Genomic DNA, 14,705 nt, shown 5'->3' on the forward strand with positions numbered 1-14,705 from the left:
TCATACCATGCATAGGCACATGACGAGGAAACATCCCCTAAATTACAGCCGGGCGGAATTAAGGGATATGATGGACAATCCTCGACCAACTCCTGTGGCGAGACCAACAACATCGGTTTCTTTATCACCAGAGGAGGCACGGGAAACTGTGCCAAATATCCAACCAAATCTTGGGCATATGATACAATTATGTATGCACTGTCGTGCATTAATAGCTTGTGGCAACATGAGCATCAATGCACTGAACCTGGCGTATGAACACCATGATTGCCCTAACCGCCCCCAGTAATTTTTTTTTGCTCCTGTTGAGCCCTTTTCAACGCCTGTTTTTTGTTGTTTCCCCCCCCAAAAAAACCAAAAAAAATATAAAATCGTTCAAAAAATACAAAAAAAACAAAAAATGTTCAAAAAATAAAAAAAAAATATAAAACAACAAAAATATAAAAAAAAAAGTTCTTTTCAGAACTACCTTCCCTTTCCAAAAAAATTGCTACAATGTTTAGCACTCTGGCAAGCTCTATTTCTTTTGGTTCGCTCCCGGGTTAGCTTCCCGGTACGCGGACCGGGAGCTAACCAAAAAAAAAATTTTTTTTTTAAAAAAAAAGTGTAAGTATAAGGAAAGTAAACAGAGAGTGATGTTTCAAGAAAGACAGCTATAGGGAGTAAAGAAGAGATACTGTTTAATAGATCTATTTACCAAAGAACAGACAGAAGAGGGTATAATTGTGAAAAACAAAATAGATAAGGTCTTACACTAAAATGAGAAAAATAACATCAGGGACAGTCAATTGCCTTATAAAGAAGCATACACCATTATGTCCTTGTCATGAATTTAAAAACAATTCCTTTTCCCCAAAAACGATTTTCAAATCATAATTTCTAAACACTGCACATGGGAAAATGACTTAAAATGTCATTAAAACACATGAAAGCATTTTTTGATTGGCTTTCCAGCATGGTTGGGTCACTTTTAACATGGCTATGTAACACAAACATTCAAAATCAAAATTTTCCATACACATGTGAGAGCATATTTACAAGCAATTTGCGCCACATAAATCATAATTTTCTCCTTAAAGCACACTATTCTCTATCTAAATTAAAGAAATATTTTCTCACCTTAGCAAATACTTTGAGTTTGAAAACAGTCTAAGAAACACACCAATTTGTCTTCAGCAGAGCAAAAGGTATGCACTCCAGAGTCTGCAGCTATCAAAAGCACAGAAATGCTGTAATTCTTCACACATATTTCTCATGTCACCCAATCAAAACTCTTCCCTCACTTTTTTTCAAATGAAAACCCTTCCCCCTCTGCCCTTTCTGCCTATTTTCCATAGCAACCACCTCTTGGAAAAACTCTGGTGTTTGCAAGTTCACACAACAATGTTGCAATTGAACTCTGAACTCTCAGTGCACCTGCATATCCAGTGCATTCTTTCATTTAATGATTTTTTATTGACCACTCAAAATACATCTTTCAAAGAACACATCTGTGCACCCTAACTTTCTGTTTTCATCAATCAAAATCCACCAATCACTGTTACTGCTTCATGAACACAGAAACTCCACAGTTTTTTTTTCATTTTACACTCTCATTTTTTCAACTGCCATTTCATTGCCACACTTCATCTGACTGCAGGAGAACCTTCTCTCACCATGTTTTCTGTCTGGATTGTTGGTCATAGTTATATTCACTGGGCTCAAAGGTACGTTGAAAGCAGGAATTTACCTAACCTCAATTTACAAGATGTGGAAATTAAGTGGTTTGGCCACAGAGGATTAAAATGTCACCAATTGATACCATTGGTGAAAACCTTTATGCATTTGCCAAAACCTGACCTGTTAATTGTGCACTGTGGAGGTAATGACTTGGGCACTTTGACTGGTGTAGGTCTGGAAATGCTTTTAAAGGACACCTTTGAGCAATTAATGGCACTTTTTCCTCAGACTGCCTTGGTATATTCAAATATATGCCAAAGACAGAAATGGAGGTGGTCAAACCAATTTTGTCCACAAATTGAGAAGTCGAGGAAGCATGTAAACAAATCTGTTTCAGCTTACATGAGAGACCATGGAATGGGCTCCCTGTACAACAATAACTTGCGTTACTACATGCAAGATATCTACAGAGGAGATGGAGTTCACTTCTCAGATGAGGGCAACAGAGTTTTCACTCTGAATTTAAGAATGTGCATTGGTACCTACTTATAAGTACCTAAATGTACCATAAACCCAAAAGCTCTTCTCAGAGCTACCCTACATCTAATCACTCACAATTATTATTTTACTCTAACTTTTTTCACTAATTTTCAACAAAGTACGCTCCCTGGGGCGCTACCCGGTTTAACCTCGCGAAATTTTTTTAAAAAAATGTTTTTTTTTCGCACATATAAACCTCCTCAGCCACCCTCAGAAAACCTAGGGGGTCAAGATAACTCTACCTTGCCCCCTTCTACCCATTCCGAACATTATTTGCCCTCCATCTTGTATCTTAATTCGACCGAAACACAAAATGGTGGACTCCCGGAACGCTTAAGGTCCGCGAACCGAGGCGCTCAACGGTTCGCGTACCGGGTCGCTCCCTGGGAAGATAAAGGAAATAAAAAATAATCAAAAAATCCAACAATCAATTAACATACAGCATTTGAAAAGACTATCATTCATTTTTCATTGTAGTACGCTCCCCAGAACGCTTCCCGGTTCGCGGACCGGGCGCTAACCACGAAAAAAAACAAAAAAAAAATTATTTTTTTTTGCCCCGCGGGGCCCCTTTAAAACCTCCACATTAAACCTAGGGGGTCAGCGAGGATCTACTATGCCCCCTTATAGTTATTTCCCCCTTTGTTTTGGCCTCCTCTTGTCTCTCGATCCTACCGAGAGACAAGATGGCGGCCGCTCCGGACTGTTTAGAATGTTGACAGACACCGGAGAGCCAATCAGCTTCGCTACGCGAAGTTCCGGTACGCTTAAGGTCCGCGAACCGGGGCGCTGCCCGGTCCGCGCTTACAGATATATATCTTTTTTTGAACGTTAATTTCTCAAAATCCACTGCAGCACATATATTGAGACCTACAAAAGGCACATCGGGCTACCAGTCCCTACAATTTAGCCAAGTTTCGTGCAAATCCATTCAGCCGTTCAGGCTAAAAGTGAGGCTAACCGCCCTATGGAAAACTCAATGTTAAAAACACGTTTTGGGACCCCCCTTTTTTCTCGGCCCCCCCTGAACGAACCCCCCCCAAATTTTCAGGGGCTCCTCAGAAACAAAATGTTCCATTTTCCAGAAAATTTCAGCCAATTCCGTCCACAAACGCCAAAGTTATTAGACATAGAATTTTCAAAAATCCCATAGAGAAAAAATCCTAACTATATATACCTACTGGCGACCGCCAGTAGGTAATATATATATATATACTGGTTTGGTTACAGTAGAATTACTGGAAATGCGATACCTTGAAATATTGTACATATACTTTGTAATGACGTTTCAATAGCAGATCATGTAAATTACTTTGCAGATTACTTTTCGTACACAGTGTAGTATACCTGGATACTTCACTGGGGCATTTCCAGTAAACGGTTAAGTAAATGCGTGTTATTTGTACAGTTATATAGGTTTTTATAGATTTTCCAACTCAACACTTCGAGACTTTTTCATAGAAAACAGCTTAGGGTTGGATCTTCTTACCAGCTCCTTGTTGCGGTTGGGGGAACCTCCCGATAGAGGCTGCAGGCGTCTGCTGTAGACTTGTGGCAGGTCAGAGATCACTGGATCTTTGGTCAGGATCACCGGCTAGACCACCTTGTGGGGTTGGGCGACCCTAACTCGGGCCGTGGGCGACTGGTGCAGACTCTCCAGATTTTACTGGAGTCTGTGGGTGACAGTCTTTTCTGTGGTAGGCAGGCAGGTCATCTGGGTTCTTGAGGTTGCTGGTTGTAGGACAAATCTAAGTTTTGCTTCTGCAGGTTCGAGGTGGGGAAAGGCCGGTAGGGCTGGGGGCCTAGTCAGTGAGCGTCCTACTCTTCTTCGCATCGACACGGCTGTTTGGTCCTTCAATTCTTCTTGTAGTCTTTTCTTATCTAAGAAGGCAAGGTTTGGGGGGTGCCCCTAAATACTAGATTTAGGGCCGTTACAGGTAAGTAAACGTTGGAACCAATGGGTCCCTTCCTTGGGGTGGGTACGACCACTATTATGACACCCTACAGTGGGAGGGGGGCATATATGCCTCTCTCTGGAAGGCTGGGTTCCCCCATCTGAAAGGTGGCAAGGACTGAGAGTACTGCTACACCTTGCCTCCCCCACCTAAGGGGTGGGGTTGGCAAATGTGGGCACACACTCTCCTACTCGGTTTTCCTGCTGATATTCCCGCCTAGAGTGGGGGTCAGAACTGGTGGGGGCCAGTTCCAGAAAGCAGGTATTTGTGAGCTTCCCCAGACCTGTTGCTGCTTTCAGCAACTGGCCCGCACCGAGGCATAATAGGTGTAGACATAACAGATGGGAACTCTGAAGATGCTTTTTTGAGCATTTGCTAATTGCTCCAGTAGAAGGAATCTCATCTGAGCAGCATAAATGGGATTACTTGAGAGGAAGTTATATATGAACCTTTAGTCAGATGCTCCATTCCACAAGCACCCTCCCTCCTCCTGGAGTTGAGAATTGCACTACATGCATCCCACATGAGTCATGCACCGCGTCTGTGTTTTTGTTTTGCATTGGTAGATTTGTTGCTCAGGAATTCAAAACCTTCCTTCTTTAATTAAATTGTATGTATATTCGTTCAGAAAGATTTCTGGTTCCAAATCTATAGTTTGTAAGTCTCTCCGATCATGCAAAACCACTCAAAAGAAAAAAAAAATGCTTTGGTATAGGTGGAGGAGGCAGTTGCGGGTTTTTTTGTGTGAATAATTTTACTTTGTTTTATTTATGTTGTAGAAGAAAACACGTATGCTGAATATGAAAGTGACCTTGGAATAACTGCGACAGCGCTGTACGACTATCAGGCTGGTATGTGAATAGATAGTTTTAATTTTATCCCAAGAGATGGTTTGCTCCCACCTCTACTTCTTTACCCAATATTTTACTTGTTTAGTAGTAGTACCTATTCAACCCTTCCTTTTGTTGCATTGTAACCTCAGCAGTAATTGTTCTGAACCTCTAAAATCTTTTGAAAATTACTACTCTCACCTTTTAATAAGACTCTGTGTATAGTTTGCAGCAGTTAAATGTGTAGGTCTACTTCATCACGTGCTACCTTGAGTGACACACGTCCTCAGTGAGCTAAAACCTATGTATGTTTTTCAGTGTAGTTGCAAACCCAGGTCTATTACTGGTTTAAGACAAGTGACTAACACTGCACTCCCTTTAAATGAAATAAACTGCAGGAGTACGAAGGGTAATGGCTGAAAGGATGTGGCTTGGTCACCTTTGCGGCCACAGGATGGAATCTGGGACCCTTTAAATTAGCACATAGACGTTTAAACCCCACAGCTCTTCGAGTGAAATAAAGACCGTTCTTGGTGAGATAGGTCATCGATACATCTACATGCATTGAAGAAGAGAAGCAGATCTCCTGTCCGCAACCTCCCATGAGACTAGATCACCAGTGAAAGACTTGGGGTGTTCAATGACCTGTCAAGAATAGATGCCCATCTTAATAGTCCACATAAGATATGAAAACATTATAGCAGTATATATAAAAGTCTACTGCAAAATATGAATTTACTAAATTATGTATATTTGACATAGGATTAATTTTTACCCACATTATTACAGAGTTGAAAAAATGTCAGATATTTGATTGTTAGCCGGAGGGATTAGACAAATAGTTGTGGAGTGACCAACGTTAATAATCCCTGGGACCATTTTAGCGCCTGGCTACAGATAGCTTTAGCCGTCTTTTGGCATGATGGAGAGGTTCACATTTCTGACCCATGGCATATTGCGGATATGTACAATGCGTCACAGGTGTAGCAACTGTTTTCTGCTTCACTCTTTTTTCATGCATGTACAATAGGACCACAAAGTGTCCATATTATGCATTACTGGTAAGCCTGCAGCTTGGCTATTGCTAATGCATGCTCCAGTATGAAAGAGTCGCACAAATCAACTTACCAGGTATTGCATGGTGTTCAAATATGTAACATTAGCTCCACTAGAAACTTGTTCAATGAAGCCTAATTTATTAGCCTCAGTATTAAGCCATGCAAACCAGGGCTGTTGATCATAGATCCTGAAAAGGTAAGTTTCCATTCAATATTTTCAGGACCACTATGGGGTTAGGTAAATCAGTGTTTCTTACAATCACTGTATGTAAATTCATCCTACGTGGTTTTACCAAAGCGTTGAGACTAATCGTGCTTCCTGGACCGATGTTGTATGATGGCCACCCCATCTACACAGTTTGCCTTGTACCATGACTTGGGATCCTACAGTAGTTGAGATATCGAGCAAGGAACAAGTCTAATAGTGTTGTGAACAGGGTAGTCCAACCATTTTGAGATTCACTTGTCCCACAAGTCTGTTTGTGCTTTGCTTGTGAATGCTGTGTGATCTGCAGTACCTCTGATATTCTTTTACTTTTTTACCAGCTGGAGATGATGAGATTTCCTTCGATCCAGATGATATCATCACAAATATTGAAATGATTGATGACGGCTGGTGGAGAGGAGTGTGCAAGGACCGATATGGCCTCTTCCCTGCCAACTACGTGGAGCTTAGACAGTAGCGAAGATTGCACTCCAGTTCTGCCTTAATGCCATTGTCTGTTGAGCAGATTTCTTAAACAAAAAATCATGTTTTTTTTCGAGAGGGTTGCGGTTTTTGCAAACTACTTTTTATATTTGGCTGATTCATCTAAGACGCAGTTTTTGCCGCAAGTTTGCTTCATATTCTCTCGCCTTTTACCATTGAAGACTTTCGCAAGAGTTTTGTATGAATCAAACGCCTTCCTATTTTTTTATTGTTTGCCAAATCAGCCATCTCGAATAGCGACTGAGTCTCGTGTCAGGGGCAGTAGTTGTCGAATGTATTGAAACCTTTCAGACCACGTCAAACTCGAACATTGCAAGTGCATGAAGTCTGCAAGACTACAGTATGAGGACCTTTTTAGAGCCAGGACGAATATTACGAAAGGAGTCTGATTTGAGTTATATTTTGCAGTTATCGGTGGCTGAGCAACAGAACATATCATGGTGTGGAGGTGGTGTGCTGACCGGAGCGTTTTATTAAGTGATAGTTACTTAGTTAGGAATATTTAATTGACAGTATTTCAGAGAGTAAACTCCTACCCATTCCGATGGAAACTGTGCAGTACTAATATAAAAGGATACATGTAGGATATCTCTTCTTTACACATGTATCTATAGTGAGTGTATATACATATATCTATTTTTTCATATCATTTGTATCTTAGTGCAGACTATAATCCTTCAGTTTAATGCATGCAGACATGCAAGTCTTGAACCTTCCCCCAACTACAAGGACTTATGTAATGAACTGTTCATGGCTTGTACTTATGACACCCAAGTACCCGACTGACATTTTTGACGTATTTGTGGCCTGTAACGCTCTTGGCGTGGGCTAAATAACTAACGGCTGCCGGTTTAGAAAAGTGAGTCTTCAGGGCATACCCAAAGGCAGATGTAGATGGAGCAGATTACAGAGGCTAGAAACCTGATTTGAAAAAGATGTGCCCCCTTTGTAAAGCACCCTTGTCTGAGGCATATGTTCCAGGCTGAGAGGTTTGCTGCTGAGGCTTGGTATGGGACACAGGAATTAATCCATTAAAGAAGTATGTTGGGCCAGATTGTGAATACGTTTATGTGCCCATCAGCCTATCTTGACCTATATTCTCTCTCTCTCTGGGAGATAACCTGTTCTCTTGGCTGAAATCCCCAGGATATTAAAACGCAGAGACTCTTTAGTGAAAAAAAGCCTTGCTTGCTACTTCTGTCCAAGAACAAGATGACGCCGTGACCGCCATAGAAGATGTCCTTTTTTATTGTTCCCCTAAACACCACATACCAGTGGACCTCAAAACTAGTATTAGTGTCACCTGCGTCTCCTTAAACCCCATGCCCTTTCCTGTAAGTTTATAAATGCGTCTGAGAGAAGAGTCCCAGAGACCATCCTCATCTCTCTCTCATGTGTAGAGAGAGAGTACTTGACTTCAGTCTGCAGTATCCTATTCTGTACCACATCTGTGATTCCCATAGTTCTCAAGAAAGCTGCTCTTCTCAGGGTGACCTACAAATCCATCTTGTAGTCTGTGCATGGATGCTCTCTGCAAAATATCTCTGGAAAGTGGCAGTGTCTCTTAAATGAGTAGTCCAAGTTGATCAGATCTCATTCTGACCTCAAAATTCTGCCGAGTCCCCCAGAATTTTGTGGTGTTGAGATCTGGCCTGTGGGGCTGTGTTGCACTCCACCATTGAGGCTGTGATGCACTCCACCATAGTTTGTTCACCAAATGAAACTCTCAAACATCCCTTCTTTCCTTGCTCCTGATGATGCTCTTCATCTCTGGACTTGAACTCCTATTGACTGTTTTTTTTTTTGCTCCTGCCTGAATTCTTTTCCTTTTGAAAAACCCATTGAAAACGGCTTTATTTCTAGATGGAAGTCAGCATGCTGTAGTCCAGCCGGGAGCTTGTGCATAGGACAAATCAGGCGAAACACTCATGGCAGACTCTGGTACTCCCAATGTGGGACCCAGAGGATGGAACACCTGCTGATGCCAGCACAGAATCATATTATTCATCCTCAGTGTGTCTTTCTGCCCTCAGATCTCCAGCAATAATACTTGTGCCTGGGTAATCCAAGAAGCTTGCCTGCCTTCATCTGCTGCTGCTTTCTAGTTACGGCTTCAGTGCCAAGGCAGACTTGTTTTAAGACCGCTCAGCATGTGGTGGCTGTTCTACAGGCTAGAGTTGTAGAACTGAGCTTCAAAAGATAAAGGATGGCTCATTTGGTTTGCCTTTCATAGGTGATTTTTTTTCCCCCATCTGTTGCCTCTTACACTATTAGCAGCTACGCATTTCTTTCTTGGTGCGGTTTGTACTTCCTTGACGGTTCAGTTTTCAGAGATGCTCTCTATTTGGTAACTTCTGTGCTCCTCTTTTAACATGATATTGAATTCAATTTTAAAAGATAACGATTGAGTTTTTCTTAGCTAGAGTTGATCATTTGCCTAATGTCTTCCACAGATCCTTGATTTTATAATATTTATGAAATGGATCTTCTGGTACTTTGTAATTCTGGATCTACATTGAATATTTCTTAAGTTAAGCATTATGGCGATCAAGATGCTGGTGTTAGTATTAATATATAATGGAAAGATGCATCTAGTGTTTGGCTCTGTAGCGAGCAATGCTGGGTTTTGTTGTGCACAGCATTAAGAACGGTCATTAGTTTGGACTGTAGCACACCTGATATTTATAGCATTAAGGACTGTTTAGTAGTTGATCAACATTATCTGAACCTTTTGCAGCTACAGATATTACCAAGCTGTATAAATATCAGTCAGACTTAGATGCCACTGTATCCGCTAAATTGTGTCTTACTGCTCTACATACAACAAAGCACTCCGGGCAGAAAGTAGAAGCTTTAATACTTGTAATCATGAAACTCATTAAACGTCAGTATTGTGTGGACCTGATCCAGAATATTTGTGCTGCTGAAGTTTGGATCAATAAGAACATTCAAAATGGATTTTTCCCCTTTTAATAGCCAATGAATGCATGTATTCAATTGTAGATGAGCTCTTTACAGACGTCCACTCCACATAATGTTTTGGACTTCAAATTTAGTTATTTACAAAGCCCATACAATCAGCATAGGATGTGCATTTCTTTTCCCCTTGTCTCTAGCTGAGGTAAAGTTTTATATTTACATCCCACCATAGTAAAGGCAACGTATTTTAATTTTGAAAGCTTTTACAGTAATCTCATTAAACAGCGACTAAGAATACATGTGCAAAACGTATCTCTGTGCTGGGTGTCAGACCCTAAACTGGGCAAACATCAAGTGTCTGACTCTATTAAAAGTTAATTAGCCAACTAAAGAGGTTTCCCTAGGAACTGAAATGTAATTCATGTATAAATGGAAAAATGTATAGTGGATGGTTATGAAAGAGGCATGTAGAAATGTTGATAGCTCTTTGACGGGTGAGGACAATCCATAGTACGTGTTCATGTGTCTGTTGTTAACTTCTCATACTTTTTTCTAGTGCTGTGTTTGCCGGTCTACTGTTGGGTTGGGATTTTTATACGCAATTTATTTTATCCAATTTTACATAGAGCACTTCATGTAGGTGATGTAAAAAAATAAAGTTAAACCTTAATAAAGTCATTTTGGAACCATATGTTAAATGTCCATCCATGAGTCTTAATCTGTGCTGTGAATGTATACTGGTGTATATATTGTATCTGTAGACTAGCCCCTAGAAGGAAAATAGATCTCCTGGGCTTTAAAGAGTTGACACTATGGACAAAGTGGAGGGGGTATGGTGCAACATGACTAACAACATATGTAGTTTTCCTGCTTGATGTCGAGATTTCCCTGGTGTACGCAATGTACCTTAATATGTGAGCTTTGAAGTTTTGTTGCTGCAGCTGTAGTCCCTACTTGCAGAAACCCTGATCCCTCATCATCCGTATTACTGTAAGTAACAATTCTTGCATCGGTGTCCTTGCTCTTCTACAAGACACCCTCTAATTGTAAAAAGAGTGAATTTTTTTTTTACCTCGTCTTGGACTCAGCATGCAGGTCTGCCTCTACATACTAGCCGACCAACAGGAAGATGGCTACTTCCGTCTGTGGCTGGTCACATACTAGGAGTTGTGCATCAGTCTACTGCATCTCATAAATGTATTGTCTCACCATCCTCTTTAAGGGATAATTGCAACCATTTCTGGTACAAATGCAGTTTGAGGAAATGTTTGGCCCAATATGAAATAGAAAAGCACTGGGTGAGAATTTGAGAGTCTGCCTCTATCTTAGTTGAATGATAAGCGACTGATATATGTGGAAGAGGTATGCGGGGGATGGGATTCCAAATGGTCTCCCATAACTCACACATTTGCGTACCTGCAGTATACAAAAAAAGAGTAGGAAGGAATACTAGGGTCTGTAACGGCCTAACACTCAGTCTCTTCAGGTCTAACACCTGAGGAAAGAAGAGGTCACAAATGTTTATGAATCGGGCTCTGCCTACTTTGCTTTATATACTTTTTCAAGACCCATCTATTTAGGATCAATACTACTAACCGCAGATTCCTCAATTTAAAAACTCTCCAGGTACGAGACTGGAACTTGAAAGTATTCTCCAGAGCATTATCCCTGTGTGCCTCTAGGTGGCGTCATGCAGGTCTGCACTTACTAGACGCCACCCCAGAAGTGGTGGAGCAGAGTCTAACATAAGCCCCACTCTTGGGCTCTGGCCTCCGTTCCTTTCTTTCTGCACCTTCTGACACGGATCTAATGCTCTGCTACCAACTTTGCCGGTTTTTCAATGACTTCTAAGCAATGCCCCCTGTGGGCAGAGGAATCCTGCCCCCACCCAACATGACCGGTTTTATGTCATGCTACAACTGTAGGACACAGGTGTTGGTCACAGACTTGCACAAGATGTCTCTCGGCTCCGGACACTATGCAAAGTTGTTGATAAGTGTGCTTTTATGCACTGGAAAGTGTCCTGAGACCTGGAGGCAAAGCTATGTCGTCGAACACAAGTAGTTGTGATCTTCATATTGGTCCTGCACATATTCCTAGTGATGGACGTGGACTCTGTCCTGAGGTCATTCCTGTGACCGCTCAACTTTGTGCAAAAAGTCCGCTATTTAGTCAAAGTGCAAGCGAAAGGATAAGAAAGCATAGTAGGACCCAACCCCATCCTGCTACTCTTTCTCCAAATAGAAGCAAAAGGGTCTCGCATGGCAGCCTCATCCCTTCAAGATATCTGGGCATGCAACAGATTCATGAGCTGGTCCCCCCGTGCCCTGAATTTCCCATGCCATTTTTGATCTCACAGCAGATTGAGGCCTTCAAGGAGGTCATGCTAAAAATTTCTGTCTCCCTCTGGCATGCTGTAAGAAAGTGGCTCTTTATACACACTGTACCATACTTTGGTCCAGTATATAGAGTCCCCAGTCTCCAGAGGTATGGCAGAGGTTAAAGTTAGATATAACCTTACTCTATAAAGTGGTAGCTTGGTTGAGCAGTAATGCAGTATCAGAGTACGGTGTGAAGCATTTGTTGTACGCGCTCTGTCAGCAAATGGTTTCACACACTCAAGAACTGAACTCTAGGCCAATTGTTTTATATCAAAAGATATAGTTGTTTTATTTGAGAACCAATAGGTATCAAAATATACTGTTCGAGGCATATGAGCTGCAGATTGCACACTGTGCACAGATCGCCACCTAGTGTTGGGCCCGGATCTTTGCAGTTTGTTTTGTCCTGAAAAGTTCTTTGGAAGTCACGCGTTAGGTGACTCCTCCTTTGGACCACATTGCGCATGGGCATCGGCTCCATCCCCAGATTGTTTTTTTTCGCCATCGGGCTCGGATGCGTTTCCTGCACTCCGGTTGGAACCGAATTTCCTACGACGCGCAATCCTCACCCAGTTTGACGGGTTTGTTTCGATCGCGCTCCACATAAACGCAATTCTTCACCACTACAAAGTCTTCAATTCCGGTCATCGAAGGCCTTCGGGCCTACCTAGGCCTTACTTTCTGGCTCATGGAAAGGACGCCATTCAAAAAGTGTACTCTATGTGGGTCGAAGTTTTTCCACACCGACCTACATGAAGTGTGCAACCTTTGCCTCTCACTGGAGCACGAGGCCAAAGACTGTTCCGCTTGTGACTCCTTCCGCTCCAAGAAGAGGATCCGGGACCGACGAGCTCGTAGAAGAAAGGTTCGCTCGTTGGCCTCGATCCTCGACGACCTCTTCGAAGAGGGCGTTGACGTGCCAGAACACCAGCACGCCGAAGAGTGTACCAGCTCCTCATACGCTGAAGACTCCGACGTCGAGGAAGTCACTCCAGCTCAAGGAGTCGGAAGTAAGATCGTCGACTCCAACCCTTCCTCGACACCCTCTAAAAAGGCTTCGGTTACACCCTCACCTTTGGGCCCGGGTGCACACTGAGAGACTGCTTCCCATGCCCTGCCTTTGGGCCCGGCAATTAAGCCCATTAAGCCTTAAGGCGGCTCAGGCTCGAGCCAGCCTATCCCCAGTGCCGATCCTATACCGACACCGAAGAAAAAGCAATCTTCTATAACCACGCCGGCCGTTGCTCCGACACCTAAGCACATGACGCCGAACATTGGCAGTGGCTCATCGATGCCGAAACCCCATTCGGAGCAGACTAAAAAACCGCCTAATGCTCAAGAACACGCTTCGGAACCGAAAAAACACCCGGAACTGAAGAAACAGGTTCCGGTAAAGGACATTTCAAAAGGGCACACTTCTAAACCAATACCAACTACCGACTGTGCCGAAAAAACCTACGGAGCCGAAAACCTAGACGCCGAAGGATCTGCCCTATTCAGAGGAACTTTTCACACCTGTTCCTAACCAAAAAACTCTTGTAAAGGATCCTAAGACTGGTCAATTGACTCTCAGTTCCAAGAAGAGACCACTTGATGCGCCAGCACCTGCTCCTCCTTCAAAGAAGGGAGACATTGCAACCTCTCCATTAAGGGTCCCTTCTCCACCACCTCCCCATACTGTTCTTCCTCCTACACCTCCTCCACCTCACCATTCATCTACACCATCCCCTAATCCAGATGATGTAGACACAGACTCTGATGACACAGGTGGGGGTGCACACGACCCAGCAGGGACCAATAGTCCCCCTCAGTCACCTAATCCATGGGATGATTACAACACCCCCGATGTGCCTTATGTCCCACAAGACGATCTATACCCTTATAGACCTTCCCCACCAGAGGACACTATAGGTTTTAACCTACTAGTCAAAAGAGGTGCCCAATATCATGGGGTGGACTTACACACCGATGTGGTGGAGGAAAATTTCCTACTAGACACTTTTGATAACACATAAAGGTCTACTGCCATTTTGCCAATGCTTAAGGGTGTCATCAAACACGCAACAGGTTTTCAAAGACCCCGTCAGGGCTAGGGTCGTCATTCGTCGCATTGAGAAAAAATATAATGCTGCCCCTACAGATCCAGTCTATATTAAAGGTCCAGCACCATTAGACTTTTTTAGTAGTGTCTAATGCATGTAAACGTGCTCATTATCATACATCAGGTGAGGCCTCACCACCAGACAAAAGAATCCAAGCTACTTGACGCCTCCAGTAAAAGAACAGCGTCCCAAGCAGCTAATATCTGGTGCATTTCCAACACCCAAGCGTTGCTGGCCAGATGTGACCGGGCACATTATGATGAACTTGAGTCCATAATGCAGCATCTACCAGACAAATACAAAAATAGGGCCAATGAACTTATACAGGAAGGTAAAAATATTACTAATACTACTATTCTTTGTGCCATAGATGATGCAGATACCACCTCAGGACAATCAATACCAGCACCCTTCTATGTAGGCATGATTGGCTACGTATCTCCGGTTTTAAACCTGAGGTACAAAACTCCATCCTTAATCAGCCATTTGATGAGACACATTTATTTGGCCCAAATGTTGACGTGTCTTTAGAAAAGATGAATAAAGACACCG

The 14,705-nt window shown here is 42.6% G+C and overlaps 1 protein-coding gene across 3 annotated transcripts in view; it reads left to right on the top strand.

Moving 5' to 3' along the window:
• The window catches only part of CTTN (cortactin), a 277,969-nt gene extending 267,608 nt beyond the window's left edge, over positions 1–10,361 (top strand). For all 3 annotated transcript variants that reach the window (XM_078684298.1, XM_078684300.1, XM_078684299.1), the window contains 2 exons: positions 4,934–5,005; positions 6,589–10,361. In XM_078684298.1, the coding sequence (XP_078540424.1) occupies positions 4,934–5,005; positions 6,589–6,725 (209 nt within the window). In that variant the 3' untranslated portion in view covers positions 6,726–10,361. The remainder of the gene's footprint in view (positions 1–4,933; positions 5,006–6,588) is intronic.
• The last annotated feature ends 4,344 nt before the right edge of the window (positions 10,362–14,705 follow it).

The sequence above is a fragment of the Lissotriton helveticus genome, chromosome 3_2 (assembly GCF_964261635.1).
Source record: "Lissotriton helveticus chromosome 3_2, aLisHel1.1, whole genome shotgun sequence".
NCBI classification, from domain to species: Eukaryota; Metazoa; Chordata; class Amphibia; order Caudata; family Salamandridae; genus Lissotriton; species Lissotriton helveticus.